The sequence below is a fragment of the Eleutherodactylus coqui genome, chromosome 1 (assembly GCF_035609145.1).
Source record: "Eleutherodactylus coqui strain aEleCoq1 chromosome 1, aEleCoq1.hap1, whole genome shotgun sequence".
NCBI lineage: Eukaryota > Metazoa > Chordata > Amphibia > Anura > Eleutherodactylidae > Eleutherodactylus > Eleutherodactylus coqui.
In genome coordinates, this window is record NC_089837.1 from 525628336 (window position 1) to 525655945 (window position 27610).

Sequence of the window (27610 nt, forward strand, 5' to 3'; positions counted from 1 at the left end):
CATCAAGGCAATGGATGAACATGGCAGAGGATTTGCCTATCTCAAGACCAAATTTACCCAACTTTCAGAAGAGATAAAACTATCTAATAACTTCAATGACTGCAAAGAAAACTCTGCCTGGATGGGATTCAAGAACGTGAGGCACCTTCCTGGGGAGCATAAAATCAAACGACGTGAAATCGATGCTGACCGACGTTTTGAAGTCATATAAAGATTGGAGATGTCCTTCGAAGTACATTACATGCCTCCCTCGCGCCTTGACTACTTCCCAGAGAGATGCAGTGACTTATCACATGAGCATGGTAAAAGATTTCACCCGGACATATGTGCAACTGAAAAACGGTATGAATGAACATGGATGCCTGCGACGCCGGCTGATTACTGCCGGAATATTCCAAGGGTGAACACGGCCATTTCTGTAGACATTGCATCTTCATACCACTTCTGGAAGTTCTTTGTTGTTCTCCATCCGCCAGCTGGTGATCTTATGTCCTGCTTCCATCTCTATGCTTCCCTATTCAGGATTTACTATAACTACATTTATAAAACAGTTACTCGCAATTATATCTACTATTCTTTATTCTACTGTTCAGGTTATTGTCTGTAAATCGGTTCCTGACAGTCAAACTTAGCAGAAGTTTGAAAGAAACACAAAAATGTCCAGAAAAAAAACAAAAAAAAATAATTTTGTCATACAGTGTTTTATTCTGCGTGTTTTTTTCAGGTTTCTTTCTCTTTTTGACAAGGCTAATATAAAATGAAGATAATAACATAAATACAGAGTCACAAAATAATCTGTGCCAGGTATCATCTGGACGGGGGCCATGTAAACAGACCTTGCACAATGCTAAGCCGTGGATGATACTGTGGCTAAAGCTCTCCTGATCTGCAACCTTCTATTAATAACCACCTATTACTGTGCCTACGAGTGGCTTCAGGACAGGCCCGTAATCTGCGCTCTACCTGACCATATCCTTATGTCTGACCAGGGGCCTGTGTCCCTATGGTGGATGAACAGTCCCGAACCGTGACCCAAATCCCCCTGTCCAAGTGTGGTTCTCTTCTGCTGGACCTTTGGGGCTCATTATCGTGCCCAACTATAGTACTCTGGTGAGCCCCAAACGGATGGCTCGGTTCAGTATGTGGGCTCACCAGAGATTTACACAGCGACAATATTATATTTGGATCAGAGGTTTTCATCCTTTCTCCCTCATTTTACACACTCTAAAATGTTACTTGCCTTGGCAGCTGCCGCCTGGCATTGAGTAGTGCTGCTTAGCTTTGTATAGCGAAGCCTCTTATTCTATCATTCCATTTAAGGAATAGGCAATAACGCTATAATACTTTACATTTCTCAACATTATTTCAGTTTAGCAGAGGCAAGGAGAGGATTTTCTTAAGAAGGGAGTATAAATAATGTTTAGCACACCGCTCTTCCTCCCATTCTTATAGCTCCTGGATGTGGCTGTCGATATCAGAGAGTCTCCTGCTGTGGAGAGGAGGCTGGGATCCTTTCTCCCCGATTGCCAGCACTCCCATACAGTTACCATATACTGTAGCTGTAGACGCCGGTCATCTGTAGGCTGTATTAGTGATTATAATGCAGTTATATCCAGTGATCACAGGTGATATTCTTTCTTGAGTTGTTCACTTTCCCTTTATTTCTGTATTCATCCCAGGCCTCCATGATGTCTTCTCCTGACCATGTTTAACTCTGCATAGTTTGCTGCCCAGGCATCTTTGGATTCTTAATTTTCCAGCAACCTATCTATCCATTTCCCACTTTCTACACTGGTTTCCCATCCTGCTCTCCTTTAATCATACCATCATGCTGCTTCCTCCAATAATGTACCTGCTACTATTCTAGGTGTCCCTATAATTATATCTACCCTCCAAAAAAGTACCAAGTAGATGCCCCAGATGCTAATAGTGCCCCATACAATAATGGTGTCCAGCTCTATGGCTAACACAGTAACAGTGTTCCCTATTGTACCACACAGTAACATTGCCCTCAAAGAGGCATCAAAACAGTAGTACTGCCCTCTTTATTATCTCCACATAGTAATAGGGCCTCCAACATAGCAACCATGACTACATTTGTGCTCCCACACAATAACGGGGGCTTTTTAACCCCCTCCTCATAGTAATAGTGACCCACATACAGTAAAAGTGCCCTATTACTGCCTTCCTCACAGTAACGGCACCCCTTACTGCCCCTACACAGTAATAGTGCTGCTATATCCAGTGTTCACAGGTGACGTCTTCATTGAAGTCCTTCGCTTTCCCTTTTCTTTTTTATCTAACCCAGAACTCCATGTTGTCTTCTCCTGACCATGGTTCAACTCTGCAGCATTTACTGCCCAAACATCTTTCCAGAATCTTACCTACCTAATCCCCACCTTCTACACAAGCTTTCTCTCCTGCTACCCTTTGAATAGTACCCTCCTGCTGTTTCCCCCAATATTGTACCTATTGCTGTCTCAGGTGTCCCCATAACTATAGTTACGCCCCAAAAAGTGCCAGATAGTTCCCAATACAATAATGATGACCAATTTTGTGCCCAACACAATAGTGTTCCCTATTGTGACACAAAGTAACAGTGTCCCCTAAGTGGCATCAAAATAGCAGTAGTGCAATAGTACCTTCAGCATAGCAACCATTTCTTCCTTTGTGCCTCCCCACAGCGGCTGTGGTTCTTTAACCTCCTCCTCACAGTAGTAGTACCCCACACACAGTAAAACTGCTCTCTTACTGCATTCCTAACAGTTATAGCACCACCTTACTTCTCCTACACAGTAATAGTGCCCATTTAACTCCATCCTCTAGTAATAGTGCCCATTTAACTCCATCCTCTAGTAATAGTGCCCTCTTGCTGCCTTCTTTACAGTTATAGCACCCCCTTACTGTTCCTACACAGTAATAGGGACTATTTAACTCCCTCCTCCAGTAATAGTGCCCTCTCATAAAGTGCCCTCTTGCACAGTAGTAGTGCCCTCCACAGAGTTTAAATGCCCCCTTATTGTCCTACTTCATCCACACACTATATGTGCCCCTGAAAAAAGTGCCGCCGACCCTCCTGCTAGGTGCCAATCCAATCTTGCTGTGCCATGTCAGTCCTAGGCTCAGAAGGAGGGAACATTGTGCTGCTCCTTCTGCTTCGGGGTCTTCCTTGTATCAGAGGATGCTACCGGAGACCAGAGTGCGTCTTACACTAATGACACCGCTCCATCTCCAATGACAAGCAGCACACCCGTCTCATGGCAGAGCCAATGTCTCCCTGCTGCACCACTTTATTCAACTACATCCCATAGGCATAGAAACAATTACAAGGGGCACAAGGGGGCGGTTTTACCCATCTAACCTCCCAGCACTGTTTTTCGATGAAAGCAGCCCTGTTTTTCTAATCCTGTGCAACCCCTTTACATGCAAATATAGTAACAGGTGCACCGTTCACTTTAACCGTCATTTTAGCTTTAGTGTCACTACAAGTTACAAGTTGTCAGCTCCTCAGTTTGGCCGGACATCCTGGTACTTGTAGTCCCCTTACGTATCCGGCTCTGCACTAATTCCCTGGCGCTCCCTCGCTCATTACTCATCGGTAAGAGGATCAGTCCTGCTCCCTGTTTACACAACAAATGTCACTGGATGCTGCCTCTTCTGGAACCGACCAGAACTGTGCCCTGCTGCACGCTGGGAGGGGTAGTCCGCGGGCAGGAACACGCCATGTCTGTCAGATGACCTGGTGAAAAGTGTGGACTACAACTCCCATAATGCATCGCTTAATCCGACCTGAAGCCTCTTGTATTTAAATATCCCAGACACGTCAAAGAGCCTGAAGATACGGAGAAGACGGGAGGCTGCAGGTAAGGGGGCTGCTGCAGTCCTGGGGGCGCAAGGAGCCATATGAGGGACATGCGCCTCTTAATACATCAGCCATAGTTAACTCCAGTGGGGGTCATAGGAAAACTGTAAACTAAAATGATGGTTTTAATAACTATCCACCATTTGTGTTTCAATTTTTCACCATTTTAAATTTCTGCTTGCTGTCAATGAATATGAACATCCTTATTTACATCTATAGTCTGAAAACTGATCTAATACTTCTCCCGACTGAAGGTTTGTTACAATTGCATCCAGTCTAGACAATCCTCTATGATATGTGTGCTATAGAGATATTGATAGCGTGTCCCCCAACTAACCATATCAATTTGGCGTTCAGGACCCTGGAAAAGCTAAGTGGACTCTATATTAATTCCACCCTTCCTCCTTCTCAACTGCAGGCCTTGATGTATATGTGGCCACAGGAAGTCCTTTGGCAATAAAGTTAGGGCAGTGACAAGTAGATGCTAATTGACCCCCATGCAATGAGGCTTAGCACCCCGGGTAGTTCTCGCAGACTCCCTGTCACCGAAAGTTAGATTAATGGAGAATCTCTTGATAAAGATTATTAGTCGTGCAAAGGTCCTATCCCGATATGGGTTATAATTTTGGAATCAGACGGGCCAGCCGGTCAGAACACATCCATACACATCGAGGTGCGGGTTTCTCCCCCGAACACCCAGAAATGGCATATCTGCATACCTGGGCATAATTTACATGTCATACTTAATATCTATGGATAGATAAATTCCTGATATTAAACATGGCGGCCATATCTTCCCCATTGTAGCGCCTCCCGGGGAAATGTGGCTGAAATATAAAATCAGGGTTTCCTACAGATTTTCCCTGCATATACTCAACCTGCCTTGATGACATCAGAAAAGGCCGGCGGGGTGTTGTTCTGCAGTGGCTTTAAAACTAAGTGGTTTCCCTACCCAAATTGCCAGACTTCAGAGATACGCCGACAGCGTAAGGCTGTCCCTGTGCTTCAGTGACTCTCCATGAACAGAACCTTGAGCCATGTATCCCAATTCTGGTATTTTTATTTTATTGTCCCCCTGTTCTTTTTAAGTACTGCTTTGTTGTGTATACCTGTCTTCCCTTATACTCCCGTGTAACAACCTTTTTTAAAATCTTTTCCATGTGGGTATATATATATATATATATATATATATATATATATATATATCTGCACTGCTAGTCTTTTTCTAGAATAAATCTACAATTTATTAGTCAGCCTTGTCTGTTTTAAAACTAACAATAACTTCAAAGATTGTGTATAATTCATAGTCTGTGTCCCAGCTTCCCTTAACAGCTGGTGGTGGCAGCGTGTGTATTTGTGTTGGTATTGGAGAGTGCTGGGGGTGTATGAGCTTTTGGTCTGCATGCGTGCAGAAGCCTGAAAAAGTTGGGTACAGACCGACCAGTATTCTAATGACTCCACGCTTGCAATCCTGCTAGAGTGATCGATCGAGGCTCTGCCGTGATAAGCGGTCATAGCGGTGGGAGCGCTCGGAACAGTCGATCTGTGACAAATCGGTGATGGAGGCGGGATCTGTCGGGTCCCCCCTCTCCCATCTGTGACAATATTAAAATTCTGAATTTTACACTGATACATTGTAACAAAATATCATAATGGAAGAGAGAGCTGTGCTGCTGGTGTGTTTACCTCATAGAGGATTGTCTACACTGGATACACTTGTAACAAACCCTCTGCTGTGAGAAGTATTAGGTCAAGATAAGGTTTCAGCCTCTGGATATAAACAAGAATGTCCCTATTCACTGACAGCAAGCAGGGATCTTGAGAGTGGTGATGAATTTAAGCATAAAATTGATTAGAACGCTGCAGAACTCATTATGACTCAGCAATTGGCTATATGTGTGTCTGTCACGCGTGTGACATGTGACTGTGGACAGGTGTTACATTCCGACTGGGGAAATGCCCCCTTAGGAGGTTTCCACTTTGGAGGGTGTGCTTTTATTAGAAGGGAACCTTAACCCCTTAACGCCACAAGACGTAGGTTTATATCCTCGGAACATGGTACTTAACGCAGAAGAACATAAATGTACATCCTTTGGATGAATTGAGCCCACACAATCCCACAGCAGTAGGGAGCTGTGACTGACAACCAGCCTCCCGCTGCTACAGCGGGGATCGGTCAGAACACTGACCTCAACTGTTAACCCCTTATATGCCACGACCAATGAAGATCGCGGCATATAACGGGTTTACAGAGGGAGCGCGCTGCCTCTATGATGTCAGTGGCCCTCCTCTATATAGTCGCGGAGGCATGATGGTTTGCCATGGTAACCGGATGCCTGCCATGGCCTGTGATCACTATTTCCCCATAAAAGGCGTTTCTCCCCTTCATAGTAAATGATGGTATGTCTCTAGGATATACCATCCCTACTGATCAACGGGGCTCCAATGTCCGACACCCCTAGTCTGTAGAATGCGCTGGCAATAAGGAAAACCAAATGCATCTTGGCCTCGTCTGTCTAGATTGGAAGAGGTCCCATTGGTCTCGGGTTACTCTTTTCCACTCAAAATTACTAGTCAGGTTTACACGGCTAAAATGAGGTGTGACTTTGGGTGAGCTTTACGCGGACTGTGATGTGCCATTGACTGTATGTTCACATGGGTAGGTTTTCTGTGTTGTTTGATGTATTATACGTCCTCCAGTGACATCAGCGGTCTGCCAGTGACATCAGCGGTCAGTGTTAGGGCTTATTCAGACGACCGTATATCGGCTGGGTTTTCACGCCTGGCCAATATATGGTGTCCCTCTCTGCAGGGGGAGGAGGCTGGAAGTCCTAGGACTTAGCTCCGCCCCCTCCCATTGCAAATAGTGCCGAGGGGTGAAGAGGGGGCGGGAGCTCAGTGCACTGCTCCCGCCCACCTCCCCCCCCCTCTTTTTTACACTTTTTATGTCCCTGTAGGGGACTTGTACAATCACACCTATGATCGCTATGATAAGGGATTGCAGGACTTCTGTCCTGCAATGCTTTATCGCTTGTTATAGCGATCATAGGCGTAGGCATTGCGAGAGTCAGATGACAACACAGAGGTAGCGGGCGAACTACATAGATCGCGGCAGGGAAGGGCTTAACAGCGGGTGACAGCCGACTCCTTCTGCCTGATAGGGAGGGATCTCTCCTTATCTCGCGCTATCCACAGGATGTACTGTTGCGTTAAGTATCCCTCTGCCAGGACGTACATTTACATCCTGTGGCGGAAAGGGGTTAAGGGCGGCTTCACATATTTGCTTGCACATTACACAGCCAATAGAACTGGTAATGCGCAAATACACATACCTGGGGGGCGCAAAAAGTAGAGTAAAATCCACCGATGTGCGCGTGTGCGAAGCCATTAGAATCAAGTGGGTTCTATTTTCTGCATATAGCACGCGCAAAAATATTTCATGCACAAAGGAGCACACAAGTACGTCCATGTGAGTCCGGCCCTTGGGGGCCCCCTCTGTAACCTGAAAGTCCTGCCCACAATATGAGGGCTAATCGGGGCAGCCTGGGGCCCGTGAAGAGTTAAAATAAGGGAAATAAAGTTGTATTAGTTATTGGTGCATTTTAGAAATATTAATTATGCAGCGATACATCCCCCCTCATAACTGATAAGGCAGATGTCCATTCAGGAGTCTGGAAAAGCTGGGTGAAAACCCCTGCGGTAGCTGTAGTGCCATATTCTGCCTCCTGTTTGGAAAGGGCAGCACTTACTTTTATCTAGTATCAGAGATTTATATAAGACAGAGGCTGCATGTAGGAGTCAGTGTGCGGCAATAAGAGAACCCGATACATGCAGTTGTATTGTAAACTAGCCGCCATTTGTTCTCCCTGCATTATTAATCCCCGCCTGCTGGAAAGCTTCAGACCAGTGCAGAGAGAACAAGCGGTGGCTAGACATGCCTGAGCCCCGGCAGACAGGTGAGTATATATATTTTTTATTTTTTTACTACAGCTAGGGATGATTTCAGGGAAGGGCTTATATTTAAAGCCCTTCCCCGAAAATCACTGCAGAGGTTTTGGGCTCCTATTGCTTTCAATGGGGCAATGCCATCCCCATTAAAATCAGTGGGAGAGCTTCGCGATCCGGAACGGATTAATGGCTTTTCCATTCATTTCAATGGGGAAACTGGTTTTGAGATAAGTGTGTTTCGGGTTAAGAGCTCCATCATGGAACGAATTAAACTCTTAAAGGCACCACTGTACTGCATTCTGCTTAAATGTGTTGTCTCACTTCTAGCAGTTTTCAGACAGCTCCGTGTATTGCACAGTGGCCTGGATTGGTACTGCAGGCTGAATCTTATCCACTTCAATAGGACTCAGCCTGCAGTACCAACCCAGGCCACTGTGCAATGTACGGAGCTCTCTGAAAACTGCTAGAAGTGGGATACTCCTTTAAGCAGAGCATGTCTGTACTGTTGGTGCAGCATCATCTAGAGGCCAATGTGATTAACTGCCACTACTATCACACTGTGCTATTGGTCCAGGCAGTGGTACAAACATGCAATGGCCCAGGGCAAGGGGAGATAGGAATCTATCTTTCAAGGTACGTCCTACCCCAAGTCACAGTAGTAAGAAAAATGCCCAAATTAATTTGGAACCCTAATTCAAAAAATACAGACCCCAGACCAGATCCTAAAGTGCAATTCACCCCGTCTGTTTCCTTCCCCGAAAATCACTGCAGGGATGTCGGTGTCCTATTGCTTTCAATGGGGCAACACCTTCCCCATTGAAATCAGTGGGAGAGCTTTGCGATCCGGAACGGATTAATGGCTTTTCCATTCATTTCAATGGGGAAACTGGTTTTGAGATAAGTGTGTTTCGGGTTAAGAGCTTCATCATGGAACGAATTAAACTCTTAAAGGCACCACTGTACTGCATTCTGCTTAAATGTGTTGTCTCACTTCTAGCAGTTTTCAGACAGCTCCGTGTATTGCACAGTGGCCTGGATTGGTACTGCAGGCTGAATCTTATCCACTTCAATAGGACTCAGCCTGCAGTACCAACCCAGGCCACTGTGCAATATACGGAGCTCTCTGAAAACTGCTAGAAGTGGGATACTCCTTTAAGCAGAGCATGTCTGTACTGTTGGTGCAGCATCATCTAGAGGCCAATGTGATTAACTGCCACTACTATCACACTGTGCTGTTGGTCCAGGCAGTGGTACAAACATGCAATGGCCCAGGGCAGGGGGAGGTAGGAATCTATCTTTCAAGGTACTTCCTACCCCAAGTCACAGTAGTAAGATCCCAAAATTAATTTGGAACCCTAATAAAAAAAATACAGACCCCAGACCAGATCCTAAAATGCAGTTCACCCCGTCTGTTTCCTTATGGTTTCCTCTTTACCCCTGGTTGCTGCTGCACACAAGTTCTGATGCCAGCCACTGCCAGGACTCCGCGGTGTGCATGGGCGTCAAGAGGTGAAGAGGGAGCAGCTAGTGATAACGGTCGGCGCCGAAGCCTGTCTAACCTATAGGTGGCGGTAGTCAGGCCCTGCGTTTGGTTGCCAACGGATATGGTCGCCATTACAGCTTCCACAGGACGGAGCTGTCCATTATGCAGCAATATATTGAGCTTCAGGGTGGGGGAGGGGCTCTGCGAGTGCCAGCGACAACCGCCGACCTTCCTTATTCAATAACGTGGCCTCTTTATCGCAGTTAATACAATTACATTTCTCATTATAAATCCTCGCTAGCCGACACGACCGCGCAGCGTCTGGTGGTGGCCCCGGCCGGGCCGCTCTGTAAGTGAATTAACCCCTCTGCAGATTCAATATCAGAAAAATGATTTTCTGCAAGTGACATAATTAGCAGCGTGTAAGTCTCCAGCAGAGCCACCCGATACGAGCGTCGCCTTATCTTCTATCGTAGCAATGCATCACATTCCAGCTGCCCATACGGGGTTAACCCCATCCTGATCCGAACAGGCGATTTACTGCGGGAAATCTGCAACAGACAGGAGGGAAACCCCTGCAGGTAATCGTTGCGATTTTGGCAAATGTCGCTTATGTGCCTTACTGTACATCGGCTGTACCATGTGATGTCGGACGGAACGCTGCGGTGACAAATATGTGACAGCCAATTATTTTATAGGCATGATTAAAACCCGAATTGTTATACACCGGCCCTTTTCTTAGAGCCCTTGGTCCTTTATTAGATCCTCCTCCCCTTTATTAGACCCCCGGCCCTCTCATGATTGGCGCTTCCCCATATGGAGACTCTCCCCGTGACCCCGGAGTGCGGCATAAAATCAGGGGACAAGTTTTCTTACAGAGAATGGCGCGATCGAGGAAACATCCAGCTAAAGGGGGATCCCATGGACGGGACCAACTCGTCACTGAAAGGGGTCGGAGGAGGATGGGCTATAGCAGCAGACGGCCAGTTCCGGCACCATTGCGTCTAAAGGCTCTCACATGTCAGCGTATTTTGCTTTGCCTGTATTTCACGCGCATTTCTGTATATACATACTGTTGATACATGTTAAATTTCTCTCTCTCTGCAGCCGCCACTAGGGGGAGCTCTGGGTGCACTGTGTTACTATTGAGGTCAATGGGAGCTTTATAAATCCATTGGCTCTTACTGTGATGTCTCTTGCAGGGTGAAGCGTAGGTGGAGATGGCTTTAGTGAAGAGCGGGTGGCTCTGGAGGCAAAGTAAGTGGATGCTCCTAACACACTATGGATGTGCTGCTCTGTGGATCGGGGTTGGTGGTTAGGATTATGGACAGAGTTCTGCTGCTGATTATTCTGCAAAGTCCATATAACAAACCATTGGGATCAGTGAGGATGAGCAACTGCAACACGCAGTCATCACTGGGTCCCCAGAACGTGGGCATAGCGATGGCTGGCGGGAACCCAGTAGGAATGGGTCATCTTTAGGGAAAGAACACAAAAGTTGGTATATACTTATGAAGGAGCCTCATTGGGTACAGGTAGTTTGGCACATTCTAAAAATTATGAGTGAAGACAGGGAAATAACTATTGGGGTCCAGAGGTAGCACTTGCACCCAACACTAGAGCCTTATGGGGCCCAAAGGACACTCTGCACATGGTAGTAGTGGGCACTGGTCAGGGGCCAGCTGGAAAATTTTAACCTGGGGAAGGGGGGTCAAGCAGAAAACACTGACCCATGAGTAGCAGCCCACTGTTGTCCATTAACACGGGCATATATTAATGCAATGTCTAGTGCAACGCCCATCGGACAGTGCAAAGGCACGCGCCCGTATGCTGTCCGAGCCCCGCGGGTAGTGGACCATTTCATGTAATACAGACCAGAATAGGACATGCTGCGATATATCTCATATGGACCATCAGTCCGTGTGAAAACTCACATGCGAATAGTGTTCTAGGCCAATGTTTCCCAACTCCAGTCCTTGGGGGCCCCAAACAGGTCATATTTTCAGGATACCCTATAGCAGTGATGGCGAACCTTTTAGAGACCGAATGCCCAAACTGCAACTCAAAACCGACTTATTTATATTGTAAAGTGCCAACATGTCAGGGGGCGGGGCTTATCACGACGTATGATTTTACCCCCGTCATTCTGAAAAGGACCGGGCCGCTTCAAAATAGCATGCAGATTTTGACTGCTTTTTGGATGCGGAAATTCTGCAGAATGTAATCAGAGGAAATTTTTGTGGAAAATTCTGCAGCATTTCCGCATCCAAAAAGCAGTAAAAATTTGCACCCGGTCTATTTTGAAACAGCCCTGCCCATTTCCACCACATGTGAACAAATCCCAGCGATAATAGTGACACCCCCCAGTAGTAATAGTGACACCCCACGGCGGCCCCCAGTATAATAGTGACATCCCACAGCAGCCCCCAGTAGTAATGCTGACATCCCACAGCGGCCCCCCCGTATATTAGTGACACCCCACAGCGGCCCCCAGTAGTAATAGTGACACCCCACGGCAGCCCCCAGTATAATAGTGACACCCCACAGCGGCTCCCAGTAGTAATGCTGACATCCCACAGCGGCCCCCAGTATAATAGTGATATCCCACAGTGGCCCTCAGTATAATAGTGACACCCCACAGCGGCCCCCAGTAGTAATAATGACATCCCACAGCGGCTCCCAATAGTAATAATGACATCCCACAGCGGCCCCCAGTATAATAGTGACATCCCACAGCGGCCCCCAGTAGTAATGCTGACATCCCACAGCGGCCCCCCGTATATTAGTGACACCCCACAGCGGCCCCCAGTAGTAATGGTGACATCCCACAGCGGCCCCCAGTAGCAATGGTGACATCCCACAGTGGCCCTCAGTATAATAGTGACACCCCACAGCGGCCTCCAGTAGTAATAGTGACATCCCATAGCGGCCCCCGATAGTAATAGTGACATCCCACAGCGGCCCTCAGTATAATAGTGACATCCCACAGCGGCCCTCAGTATAATAGTGACACCCCACAGCAGCCCCCAATAGTAATAGTGACATCTCACAGCGGCCTCAGTAGTAATGCTGACATCCCACAGCAGCCCCCAGAATAATAGTGACATCCTGACACCCCACAGTGGCCCCAGTGTAATAGTGACATCCCAAAGCGGCCCCCCATCCCAAGACCCACATATTTACCCCTCCTCCTCTGTGCTGATCCCGGTGCACACTTATGACGTCAGTGTGCTGCCGGACGCCTCCTCCCCTGCTCTCGCGGAAACTAAGAGGAGACGTCAGGGGAGGAGGATTCAGGCTGCTCACTGACATCACAGTGTGCGCCAGGATCAGCGCAGCTGAGTGAATACTGGCAGGGGAGTCGTCTCCCTGCCGGTATTCACTAGAGTGGTGAGCGGCCGATAGCAGCGCATGCCAGTAGGGAGGGCGCTGTGTGCTGCCTCTGGCACGTGTGCCATAGGTTCACCGCCACTGCCCTATAGTACGAATACCTGTGGCAACCTGTGCGATACTGAGGAAATCCTGAAAACATGACCCATTGGGGGAAATATACAGACAGCACATGAACAGAACAGATCTGGGTCCGTGAGCTGTAAGGGTGCGTTCACACGGCAGGTTTTCTACAGCAGGAAAAATCCACTGCAAATCCGCATGTTTTCGGCAGAAATTTGAAACCTATTTTGGTGGATATTCACAGAACACTTCACCCCTTCAATTGAAGAGGTGAAATCTGTTACAGATCTGTGACAGAATCTGAACCAAGAGATGTGGATTTTGACACACATTTTTGCTGCAAATTTTTCTGCTGTGGAAAATAAACAGGAAATCCGCACCATATAAGTGCACCCGTAGGGGGCGCTCACACATAGCAAACTACCTGCAGATTGTGTGTGAGGTTTAAGTGCGGATCTGCAGAGAATTTCAACTCTTCAATTTGAATTAAATTTAAAGGGTGAAATCTGCTTTAGATCCGCAACAAAATCTGCAGCTGTATTTTTTTAGTGACCCCTTCTGTGGCCCTGCAGCGTCCTGTAGGGTGACCCCGGACACATGGCATACGCTGAGGAGCTGGGAGGGCAAGGTGATGGCTTGTCACGGCGGACGCACATAGCCAAGGCCAGGGCAGCGCTGGACCTCTTCCGGACACCCCCTGCATGGGGATGCCAATAAACAGAAGAACAGGTGCTGAGGTTGTCACGGGTGACGCCACTGTTCCAACACCCACCGGCATGAAATATTTGAGCCACAGACAGATATGACGTACCTCCGGACCCCAGGAACGGTCAGGGCCTAGAATAACTTTACTTAAATAAATACTGCAACAATACAAGGCAAAACTAAACAGTATTCCAAGTGCAGGTAGCGTTTTACTTGGGCATGCATAATTGAAAGAACTTGAAGAGTACCTCTACACTGGGCCTTGTGTAGGAAAGACTTAGGACTCTCTTTTTCACTCTGGGGGCTCACTCACTGCTCATGCTGATCCTTGCATTCGGGAAATCTCTCCTCCTCTTCCATCTTCAACACATGAGGGCTGAAGGTGCCTCCATGTGCCTCTGTATTTTCTCTCTCAGATGGAAGCCAAGATGGAACTCTCTTTCCCACTCTCAAGCACTCACATTTATAGCTTCCCTCACACCACGTGACAGGATGAAATTGTTACATTTACAGACAGTCAGCTCACACTTTGCAGACATTAACCTCTCATTTGCTGCAGCTGTGCAATACACATACCAGAATGACAAGACACTTTTGCACAGAGCATCTACATAAGACATACATGTATGACATTATGGAGGGGGCCAGGAAAGCATGTAGTGGGCCCCTACAGCCCTACTTAGTAATAGGGATGTTTGTGCTGTAAATAGTATAGAGCCTCTTGTGGCAGCTGGAAGAGAATATATGCATTATTACACTGCCCATCCTTACTCCTGCCGGTGGTAGGGGCTACATTTAGCTGCAGACACATGGACACTGGCTGCCCTCTCCTGTCCGAGGACACTACCTGGGATCTAATGCATTGAATACCATCCTCCCCTGGCTTCATCAGTCACTGTACACCGAGTACTGAAGCTGGTAGAGGAGGGTGGAATGGTGCCAGGACAGTCAGAACATAGAAAACAATGGGGGTTGGGACCGAAACATCCCTCATCTGTACAATGTTTATCATGAACTAGAGGCTTTGGGGTCCCAATCTAAAATCTGTAACGAGGCCACTTATAGTACTGGCCAGTGGGGACCCTCGGACACCAGGGCTTAGGTGCTATCGCTGCCTTGGCACACCCTACAGCTACGCCTGTGTTTATCATCACCAGTTTAGTGGTAATGGTCAACCCCACCACTGCAGATTATTCTGTTACACGGGGTTCATGGTCTTAAAGGGGTTGTCCAGGAATTCAACAAAATGGGTGTCATCCATGCTAGGATGGATGCAGGTGGTTGGCGGAACCTAATCAACACTTAAAGGGATGTCTGCTCTTTTTTCAGTAGTCCATGAACGTGGAGGCCACCACTCGGAGACCCCCACCCATCAGCTGAACGTCCTGCCAGCTGTCCAGTGCTGATGGCCGGACGTTGTCATCAGTGGACAGGGTGGGAAGTGGACTGGATGTGACGTCTTGACCAGCAGAGAAGTGGGATGCGCGTCAGCAGCATGGCTCTCCCATTAGTGAGAACATTCGGCCCGCTCACTGGCGAGAGGGATGGACAATCAGCTAATGGATGGGGTCCAGAGCGGCAGAAACTCATACATCAACTACTGATCGCCTATCCAGAGGATAGGTCATCAGTGAAAAGAGGGCCGAAAACCCCGTTAGTGGTCCGTAATAAGTGTAGGGATGTAGGGTGGACATATTTTTGGTGACCCGTTCTGTTTATGGAGCCATCAGGCCACTTCAATCAATAGTCTGATCTAAAAACTTCACTCCCCACAATCGTCTGTAGGCTCCGTTCTGCGCCGATGGAAGAAGCACTGGTTTGACTTATGGATGGATGGCGGTCTAGTGTATTACGCTGATGATACTCGTGGAAATCTGGTGGAACGCATCCTACTGAAAAATAACTGTGTGACTGTCAGGTCTGGACACGAGTGTGGAGGTGAGCGACTACTGTAATGCAGAAAATGCTATATAAGTAAACGTATTATTGTACACAGGAGATACCCAGGTTATACCAGCATGGTCTATATCATTATATACAGGAGATGTATAACTTATAGCAGCTGTACATATACAATTATATACAGGATATATACAGGTTATACCAGCATGCTCCATATCACCATATACAGGATGTATAACTTATACCAGCTGTACATATATAATTATATACAAGAGATACCCAGGTTATACCAGCATGGTCTATATCACTATATACAGGAGATGTATAACTTATACCAGCTGTACATATATAATTATATACAGGAGATATACAGGTTATACCAGCATGCTCCATATCACTATATACAGGAGATGTATAACTTATGCCAGCTGTACATATATAATTATATACAGGAGATACCCAGGTTATACCAGCATGGTCTATATCACTATAGGCAGGAGATGTATAACTTATACCAGCTGTACACATATAATTTTATACAGGAGATATATAACTTATACCAGCTGTACATATATAATTTTATACAGGAGATACCCAGGTTATACCAGCATGCTCCATATCACTATATACAGGATGTATAGCTTATACCAGCTGTACATATACAGTTATATACAGGAGATACCCAGGTTATACCAGCATGGTTCATATCATTATATACAGGACATGTATAACTTATACCAGCTGTACATATATAATTATATACAGGAGATACCCAGGTTATACCAGCATGCTCCATATCACTATATACAGGATGTATAGCTTATACCAGCTGTACATATATAATTATATACAGGACATGCCCATGTTATACCAGCATGCTCCATATCACTATATGCAGGAGATGTATAACTTATACCAGCTGTACATATATGATTATATACAGGAGATACCCAGGTTATACCAGCATGGTCTATATCACTATATACAGGAGATGTATAACTTATACCAGCTGTACATATATAATTATATACAGGGGATACCCAGGTTATACCAGCATGGTCTATATCACTATATACAGGAGATGTATAACTTATACCAGCTGTACATATATAATTATATACGGGAGATACCCAGGTTATACCAGCATGCTCCATATCACTATATACAGGAGATGTATAACTTATACCAGCTGTACATATATAATTATATACAGGGGATACCCAGGTTATACCAGCATGCTCCATATTACTATATACAGGAGATGTATAACTTATACCAGCTGTACATATATAATTATATACGGGAGATACCCAGGTTATACCAGCATGCTCCATATCACTATATACAGGAGATGTATAACTTATACCAGCTGTACATATATAACAGCCTTTATCAAGCATATAACATTCTACACATATATATATATATATATATATATATATATATATATATATATAAAAGACAAGTTGTAATTGCCTTCTCATACAAGCGCGTCATGTCCGCTCCGGACCTGGCATCAAGGGGCGACGCCTCTTCCGGTGGGACGTCACGTGACTTCTGACGGCTTCCGTGGAACGCACCGATGCGTTCCAACCGAAGGACGCATGGATAGAGGTGAGAGGGCGTGCGTGGTGATGTAGGAAATGACGCTGGAACGTCAGATCGGTCACCTGATTACAAAGGGGCCGTATATGATGCCGGTGATACGTGCGCGATGTAACATGGGCTGACGTGAAAACCATCAGGGTAACCACATAATTAAAGAAGGAGGGACCATGTCTGATGTTCGTATCACGTAGCTTAATGTGATGACATCACTAGAAGGATGATAACGCGCTGCTGTTACATGGAGTAACTTGATAACGTTAAAAAATGGATACGTAGTAACACTGAAACCCCAAAAAACCTTCTATCATCAGAGAAGATGGAGAATAATTTTGACTAGAGATGAGCGAGCATACTCACTAAGGATAAGTGCTCGATCGAGTATTGTCCTTAGCGAGTATCTCCCCGCTCGGAAGAAAAGATTCGACTGCCGGCGCGGGTGACAGATGAGTTGCGGTAGTGAGCAGGGGGGAGAGAGGCAGAGAGAGATCTCCCCTCCGTTCCTCCCCGCTCTGCCCCGCCGCCGGCAGCCGAATCTTTTCTTCCGAGCAGGCAGACGCGTCACCCCTTGACGCCGGGTCCCGAGCGGACATGCCGCGCTTGCATGAGAAGGTAATTACAACTTGCCTTTTATATATATATATGTGTGTAGAATGTTAGATGCTTGATAAAGGCTGTTTTTAAAGCCGAAACGCGTTGCGGACCTTGAAATAAATCGCTACTTTGGAACTTTGAAAAACACCTCCATCATCTGTTTTATACTACATGCGATCTGGGATTGAGGGGCGCTGTGGACCAGGCACCCCCCGAAGTAAGTCTCTCTCTATTATCCCCACCACTGGAGCATCAGGGGTTTTTCCATGATCTGAGGCATTTATCTGCCTACCAGGATTTATTGGCGTACCGGGATCCCTGGAGGGGCCTGCTACGTCTGGGGTGGGTCTGCACCGTTGTTCATTCTTTTATTACACCGCTCCACTCTATTTTGGAGCGCTACTAATCTGGCCTTCTCGCTGTTATATACAGGATGTATCACCAATACCAGCTGTACATATATAATATTACATTGTGTGTATCGGCTAAGATTTCTCCCTCTTTCAGGTCTGTAATACATGAATGTCTTCTCTTCCCTGCAGACATTCAGCCTCCGGAGGGAAGTAACCGGGAATCATTACTGACAATAGATCTGAGGCATCACTCCAGGCTGTTGCTGTGTGCAGAGAGCGAGGACGACGCTGTGTGAGTATTTGGGGCCACATAAAGGGCAGAATTTTTGTACTTGGATAACCTGCTTAATCTTAACCTTCATGTGCTCTAATGCAGAATTATTAGCATCTCTTGTGCAATTATTATTATTATTTTTTTACTGCAACAGATAGCACTAGAATTTGGTCTCATATTAAGTTACATCCTGTATTATACTGCAGAGCTGCACTCACTATTCTGCTGGTGGAGTCACTGTGTACATACATTACTTATCCTGCACTGATCCTGAGTTACATCCTGTATTATACCCCAGAGCTGCACTCACTATTCTGCTGGTGGGGTCACTGTGTACATACATTACTTATCCTGTACTGCTCCTGAGTTACATCCTGTATTATACTGCAGAGCTGCACTCACTATTCTGCTGGTGGAGTCACTGTGTACATACATTACTTATCCTGTACTGATCCTGAGTTACATCCTGTATTATACTGCAGAGCTGCACTCAGTATTCTGCTGCTGGAGTCACTGTGTACATACATTACTTATCCTGTACTGATCCTGAGTTACATCCTGTATTATACTGCAGAGCTGCGCTCACTATTTTGCTGGTGGAGACACTGTGTACATACATTACTTATCCTGTACTGATCCTGAGTTACATCCTCTATTATACTCCAGAGCTGTACTCACTATTCTGCTGGCGGAGTCACTGTACATACATTACTTATCCTGCACTGATCCTGAGTTACATCCTGTATTATACTCCAGAGCTGCGCTCACTATTCTGCTGGTGATGTCACTGTGTACATACATTACTTATCCTGTACTGATCCTGAGTTACATCCTGTATTATACCCCAGAGCTTCACTCACTATTCTGCTGGTGGAGTCACTGTGTACATACATTACTTATCCTGTACTGATCCTGAGTTACATCCTCTATTATACTCCAGAGCTGTACTCACTATTCTGCTGGTGGAGTCACTGTGTACATACATTACTTATCCTGTACTGATCCTGAGTTACATCCTGTATTATACCCCAGAGCTGCGCTCACTATTTTGCTGGTGGAGACACTGTGTACATACATTACTTATCCTGTACTGATCCTGAGTTACATCCTCTATTATACTCCAGAGCTGTACTCACTATTCTGCTGGCGGAGTCACTGTACATACATTACTTATCCTGTACTGATCCTGGGTTACATCCTGTATTATACTCCAGAGCTGCACTCACCATGCTGCTGGTGGAGTCACTGTGTACATACATTACTTATCCTGTACTGTTCCTGAGTTACATCCTGTATTATACCCCAGAGCTGCACTCACTATTCTGCTGGTGGAGTCACTGTGTACATACATTACTTATCCTGTACTGATCCAGAGTTACATCATGTATTATACCCCAGAGCTGCACTCACTATTCTGCTGGTGGAGTCACTGTGTACATAAATACTTATCCTGTACTGATCCTGAGTTACATCCTGTATTATACCCCAGAGCTGCACTCACTATTCTGCTGGTGGAGTCACTGTGTACATAAATTACTTATCCTGTACTGATCCTGAGTTACATCCTGTATTATACCCCAGAGCTGCACTCACTATTCTGCTGGTGGAGTCACTGTGTACATACATTACTTATCCTGTACTGTTCCTGAGTTACATCCTGTATTATACCCCAGAGCTGCACTCACTATTCTGCTGGTGGAGTCACTGTGTACATACATTACTTATCCTGTACTGATCCAGAGTTACATCATGTATTATACCCCAGAGCTGCACTCACTATTCTGCTGGTGGAGTCACTGTGTACATAAATTACTTATCCTGTACTGATCCTGAGTTACATCCTGTATTATACCCCAGAGCTGCACTCACTATTCTGCTGGTGGAGTCACTGTGTATATACATTACTTATCCTGTACTGTTCCTGAGTTACATCCTGTATTATACCCCAGAGCTGCACTCACTATTCTGCTGGTGGAGTCACTGTGTACATACATTACTTATCCTGTACTGATCCAGAGTTACATCATGTATTATACCCCAGAGCTGCACTCACTATTCTGCTGGTGGAGTCACTGTGTACATACATTACTTATCCTGTACTGATCCTGAGTTACATCCTGTATTATACCCCAGAGCTGCACTCACTATTCTGCTGGTGGAGTCACTGTGTACATAAATTACTTATCCTGTACTGATCCTGAGTTACATCCTGTATTATACCCCAGAGCTGCACTCACTATTCTGCTGGTGGAGTCACTGTGTACATACATTACTTATCCTGTACTGTTCCTGAGTTACATCCTGTATTATACCCCAGAGCTGCACTCACTATTCTGCTGGTGGAGTCACTGTGTACATACATTACTTATCCTGTACTGATCCAGAGTTACATCATGTATTATACCCCAGAGCTGCACTCACTATTCTGCTGGTGGAGTCACTGTGTACATACATTACTTATCCTGCACTGATCCTGAGTTACATCCTGTATTATACCCCAGAGCTGCACTCACTATTCTGCTGGTGGGGTCACTGTGTACATACATTACTTATCCTGTACTGCTCCTGAGTTACATCCTGTATTATACTGCAGAGCTGCACTCACTATTCTGCTGGTGGAGTCACTGTGTACATACATTACTTATCCTGTACTGATCCTGAGTTACATCCTGTATTATACTGCAGAGCTGCACTCAGTATTCTGCTGCTGGAGTCACTGTGTACATACATTACTTATCCTGTACTGATCCTGAGTTACATCCTGTATTATACTGCAGAGCTGCGCTCACTATTTTGCTGGTGGAGACACTGTGTACATACATTACTTATCCTGTACTGATCCTGAGTTACATCCTCTATTATACTCCAGAGCTGTACTCACTATTCTGCTGGCGGAGTCACTGTACATACATTACTTATCCTGCACTGATCCTGAGTTACATCCTGTATTATACTCCAGAGCTGCGCTCACTATTCTGCTGGTGATGTCACTGTGTACATACATTACTTATCCTGTACTGATCCTGAGTTACATCCTGTATTATACCCCAGAGCTTCACTCACTATTCTGCTGGTGGAGTCACTGTGTACATACATTACTTATCCTGTACTGATCCTGAGTTACATCCTCTATTATACTCCAGAGCTGTACTCACTATTCTGCTGGTGGAGTCACTGTGTACATACATTACTTATCCTGTACTGATCCTGAGTTACATCCTGTATTATACCCCAGAGCTGCGCTCACTATTTTGCTGGTGGAGACACTGTGTACATACATTACTTATCCTGTACTGATCCTGAGTTACATCCTCTATTATACTCCAGAGCTGTACTCACTATTCTGCTGGCGGAGTCACTGTACATACATTACTTATCCTGTACTGATCCTGGGTTACATCCTGTATTATACTCCAGAGCTGCACTCACCATGCTGCTGGTGGAGTCACTGTGTACATACATTACTTATCCTGTACTGTTCCTGAGTTACATCCTGTATTATACCCCAGAGCTGCACTCACTATTCTGCTGGTGGAGTCACTGTGTACATACATTACTTATCCTGTACTGATCCAGAGTTACATCATGTATTATACCCCAGAGCTGCACTCACTATTCTGCTGGTGGAGTCACTGTGTACATAAATACTTATCCTGTACTGATCCTGAGTTACATCCTGTATTATACCCCAGAGCTGCACTCACTATTCTGCTGGTGGAGTCACTGTGTACATAAATTACTTATCCTGTACTGATCCTGAGTTACATCCTGTATTATACCCCAGAGCTGCACTCACTATTCTGCTGGTGGAGTCACTGTGTACATACATTACTTATCCTGTACTGTTCCTGAGTTACATCCTGTATTATACCCCAGAGCTGCACTCACTATTCTGCTGGTGGAGTCACTGTGTACATACATTACTTATCCTGTACTGATCCAGAGTTACATCATGTATTATACCCCAGAGCTGCACTCACTATTCTGCTGGTGGAGTCACTGTGTACATAAATTACTTATCCTGTACTGATCCTGAGTTACATCCTGTATTATACCCCAGAGCTGCACTCACTATTCTGCTGGTGGAGTCACTGTGTATATACATTACTTATCCTGTACTGTTCCTGAGTTACATCCTGTATTATACCCCAGAGCTGCACTCACTATTCTGCTGGTGGAGTCACTGTGTACATACATTACTTATCCTGTACTGATCCAGAGTTACATCATGTATTATACCCCAGAGCTGCACTCACTATTCTGCTGGTGGAGTCACTGTGTACATACATTACTTATCCTGTACTGATCCTGAGTTACATCCTGTATTATACCCCAGAGCTGCACTCACTATTCTGCTGGTGGAGTCACTGTGTACATAAATTACTTATCCTGTACTGATCCTGAGTTACATCCTGTATTATACCCCAGAGCTGCACTCACTATTCTGCTGGTGGAGTCACTGTGTACATACATTACTTATCCTGTACTGTTCCTGAGTTACATCCTGTATTATACCCCAGAGCTGCACTCACTATTCTGCTGGTGGAGTCACTGTGTACATACATTACTTATCCTGTACTGATCCAGAGTTACATCATGTATTATACCCCAGAGCTGCACTCACTATTCTGCTGGTGGAGTCACTGTGTACATACATTACTTATCCTGTACTGATCCTGAGTTACATCCTGTATTATACCCCAGAGCTGCACTCACTATTCTGCTGGTGGAGTCACTGTGTACATAAATTACTTATCCTGTACTGATCCTGAGTTACATCCTGTATTATACCCCAGAGCTGCACTCACTATTCTGCTGGTGGAGTCACTGTGTACATACATTACTTATCCTGTACTGATCCTGAGTTACATCCTGTATTATACCCCAGAGCTGCACTCACTATTCTGCTGGTGGAGTCACTGTGTACATACATTACTTATCCTGTACTGATCCTGGGTTACATTCTGTATTATACCCCAGAGCTGCACTCACTATTCTGCTGGTGGAGTCACTGTGTACATACATTACTTATCCTGTACTGATCCTGGGTTACATCCTGTATTATACTCCAGAGCTGCACTCACTATTTTGCTGCTGGTGGAGTCAGTGATATGAGCCTTATGTGTGCGCAGTGACTTCTATTCTCTTTTCTTTTTTTTTCAAGAGCGTGGAAGTTTGCGTTTCTGGAAGCGAGATCCCAGCCGGTACGTGTGTTATACGGATTTACCACGGTCATTGCTTGGTGGGGTATCGCAACTTGCTATAGAAACACTTTCACAGAGACGAAAGGAGGAGCCTAAAACAAGTCTGTGCAGTCTGGAGAGGCCATCTCCTGCACAGCAGATAGAACTTCCTGCGACCACATCAAAGGGGTTTCTGGGAATGTTATGAAGAAATAAGCCATACTTGCCTCCTTAAATGGTCTCCAGGCCTTCATAGGAGCCCCGGTCCCAGTTCCAAACCCCTGATGAGGCTGGTAGCAGTCATGTGGCGTTTACTGTGCACATGACCACTCAGCCAATCACAGGCTTCAGCAGTCACATGCCATGTAAGGCATTATCCCTGATGAAACCTGCAATTGGCTGAGTGATCACATGCAAAATGAACAGCACTTGAATGCTAGCAGCTTCTTCCGGGTTCAGATCTGTGGGGACCAGAACTCCTGCGCTGCACCAGGACCATATAAAGGTGTGGTGTTAGCCTCTGCCCTTGCACACAGCTCTACCCCCTCCCTAAACATATTCTAAGGTAGTTTTCTAGACTACCCCTTTAAGGAGGCGAGTATGGTGTATTTCTTTATTTTACAATAGACCATAGCCATAGAATCATTTTTTGAGTCCATAAAGCCTCCTTTAATACATTTAGCTACGTCTACTCACATAGTGGTCACCCAGGTGGGACGTCAAGGGAATCTGAGGTGAAATAACCCCCATAATACACTGAGCTCGAAATCGGCTACATAAAATTATGTCTGCCTGCAGTCACCACTAGAGGGAGCTAATGAACTTACTGAATACAGATTATGCATTGATTGCAGTATAGTAAGCTCATGAGCTCCCCCTTGTGGTGACTGCAGGCAGGCAGAATTTCATCACTTAACTGTGTGTCTATACAGGGCCGTATATCAGCCAAATGGAGCTCCTACCAATACAAAGATATAGTGCAGTGATATGAATTGTCGTATATGACTGTCCGCTCTCTCCTCCAGGTGTACATATATAATCCATACGATGACAATTACCATACGGTTCCAGTAAACGCTCATCAGGCCATGTATGTGAATCCCCATCACTGCGGTCATGCCTATGGTACGTCCCGTTATAACTTCATGGGGCTGGGGAGATCATAGAAGAAAAGCCATTCAGTGCCTTCTGCAGCGGCATTAGAGCCGTCACACCTAATGACAACGTGAGAACAGAAGGGGAGAAATCTTAGTTTTTTTTTGTTTTTTTTAAGATGAAAAATTAAACATTCAGCAGTGACATAAGTATTCGCACCCCGTACTCAACTTAGGTGAAGCCCCCTTGGCAGTGATTCAAGTCTTCTTGATGCCACGAGGTTTGCACCCCTGGATTTGGGGGATTTTCTGCCCTCTGTCAGTTGGTGTCTCTGTAGGGATGTTATTGGGCTGGTGATGAGCGGCGCCTGGTTTCCATCCATCCTAACTAGTCTTCCCTCCCCCAGCATGATGCTCCACCACCAGGCTTCACTGTAGGAATGGTATTGGGCAGGGGATGAGCGGCGCCTGGTTTCCATCCACCCTGACCGGTCTCCCCTCCCCCAGCATGATGCTCCACCACACAGCTTCACTGTAGGGATGGTATTGGGCAGGTGATGAGCGGCGCCTGGTTTCCATCCACCCTGACCGGTTTCCCCTCCCCCAGCATGATGCTCCACCACCAGGCTTCACTGTAGGAATGGTATTGGGCAGGGGATGAGCGGCGCCTGGTTTCCATGCACCCTGACCGGTCTCCCCTCCCCCAGCATGATGCTCCACCACCAGGCTTCACTGTAGGGATGGTATTGGGCAGGGGATGAGCGGCGCCTGGTTTCCTCCAGATAGAACGCTTACGCCTCATGTCCACGGGGGAAAATCAGGCCCGCCGCGGATTCTTCATGTAGAATCCGCAGCGGGTCCCTCCTGCCCCGCGGACATGAGGCCTAAAAATCAGAATAATGTCACCTGCTCCGGACGATGCGGATCTTCCTTCCTTCGCAGCCGGATCTTCTTTCTTTGTCCCGGCAGATGTGGTTGGCACGCCGGCGGCGTGCCACGCGCATGCACCGAGCACATCCGCCGGGCCGAGGAAAGAAGATCCGGCCGCAAAGAAGGGAAGAACCACATCGCCCGGAGCAGGTGAGTTTAATTCTGGTACGGGTCTCCCGCGGATCTGGACAGCTTCCATAGGCTTCAATAGTAGCTCCTGTGGGAGCCGTCCCCGCGGGAAACCCGCACTAAAATGGAGCATGTCCATTTTTTTCCCCACACACGGATCCGCGCCTGACGGGAAAAATTACATCCGCAGGTATTTAACTGCCTGCGGGTGTCCAATGCATCCCTACGGGGCGCGGATCCGTGTGCGGGAGAAACACTGCAGATTTTAACCCCGTGGACATGAGGCCTTGGAGGCCAAAAAAGTCCCTTCTTGGTTCCATCACAGCAGAGAATCTTGTTTCTCGCAGTCTGAGAGCCTTTAGGGTCTTTTTGGTAACTTCAGGCGGCTTTCATGTGTCTTACTGAGGAGGCTTCTTTCTGGCCCCTCCACCATAAAGCCCAGACTGGTGGAGGCTGCAGTGATGGTCGACCTTCTGGAAGTTTCTCCCATCTGCACACAGGATCTATGGAGCTCGGCCAGAGTGACCGTTGGGTTCTTCCTCACCTCTCTTACCGAGGGCCTTCGTCTTTTGCGGGACGTCCTGTATTTTCTATTGGTACCATTTTGGAGTAAATACAGCTTTTTGATCACTTTTTATTACATTTTTTCTTGTAGATGGGTTGACCAAAAAAGTGCAATTCTGGAGTCGTGTATTATTTTTTTCCTGATGACGTTCCCAGTAAGGGATAAATAATGCGTTACTTTTTCAGATACAGTGAGACCAAATATATACACATATATATATATATTTTTAAATTTTTTTTTTTTTAAATATTCAATAAAACTTTATTTTTATTTTTTTAGCCCCCACAGAGGACTTGAACTTGCGATCATTTAGATCGCTCCTGCAGTATAACGTAATAGCATAGTATTACATTATAGCGCAATCTCTATCAAGCCACCACACAGGCATGACTTCATAGGCACCCTTCAATGACAGCCCTGGGAGCCTTCAGAAGGCCCCTGGCTGTGATGGCAACCCAACAGCATCGCATGAACCCATCACATGGCGGGTGGGGTGTGTATTTGGAACCCCAAAACTCTGATCGGGGCATTTAATTGCAGCTGTCAGAATTGACTACGGCATTTAAAGGGCTAATAGCCGCAACTAGAGAGGGGCTGATTGCCGTTGTTAGCAGGTAGGTGTCATTCACAACCGAGACCCACATTATAGGGACTGGAATCAACAACCCCCCCCCACCACCACCACCACCACCACCACCACCAATCCTGCTCCATGGAAAGCCCGAACCTCCGTGACGTCGAGGGGTTAATTACACCCTATCATGATTTAAAACTTTCTGAATCTTCTGCGCACTGAAAACTTTTCATCAGCTGCAACTTGCTGACGGTTTCCAACTGGCAACACGTTTTTTGTCACTATATAGAATACAAAGTGCCTTGAGAGTAAGCAAAGAGGTGTAACAGTTAGGGGCGCAGGGGTAGCTGTGCCAACCGGGCCCCAGGATTACAGATGGCATCATAGGCGGGGCCCACATTATAAGCAAAATATATTGCAGAGCTGCAGAGATTGACCCCTCATTAACGGATATATTGTGATCGAGGGTCGATCCTTGCGTCTATGATCTGGATGTGAATGCTTGTGGAAGTCTTCTACTGCCATCTACTGGTCACTGCACATAATTACCTTCACAAAAATTTTTAACCTTTTGCAGGTTTTGATTTTTTTCCTCTCTCCTCGTAGGTCCTGGAGTGACGCACGTTATCGTCAGGGACCACCGCGACGATTTTGGGGACCAGATGGCACTGGGCTTGCTAGCTGGGGCCCTCACCACCTCCGCTCTCAGTTCCCTTCTCTGGTTTCCCTGCTGGCTTTAGGGGCCCCGGCTGGTGGAATGGACGGTCACGAGGGGGGCGCTAGCTGGCAGATTGCTTACTAGTTGTAAATAAAGCTTAGACCTTACACTCATCCAGTCTATGGAACTTTATGTCCGCAGCCAATTAACCCTTTCAGGTTGTCTAATCTGGAAACCATTACAACCGTCCGGCGAGTCCTCAGATGACCGGACGCCATCAGTCGTGGCCATCACTTCT

The 27610-nt window shown here is 46.2% G+C and overlaps 1 protein-coding gene across 1 annotated transcript; it reads left to right on the plus strand.

Annotated features, from left to right (window-relative positions):
- Positions 1-3752: 3752 nt before the first annotated feature.
- Positions 3753-27485, plus strand: PLEKHB1 (pleckstrin homology domain containing B1). The gene is made up of 7 exons (XM_066588332.1): positions 3753-3863; positions 10496-10550; positions 15237-15389; positions 18095-18197; positions 23344-23383; positions 24388-24487; positions 27261-27485. The coding sequence occupies exons 2-7, from the start codon at positions 10514-10516 to the stop codon at positions 27392-27394; spliced, it is 567 nt and encodes a 188-aa protein (XP_066444429.1). The 5' UTR covers positions 3753-3863; positions 10496-10513; the 3' UTR covers positions 27395-27485.
- The last annotated feature ends 125 nt before the right edge of the window (positions 27486-27610 follow it).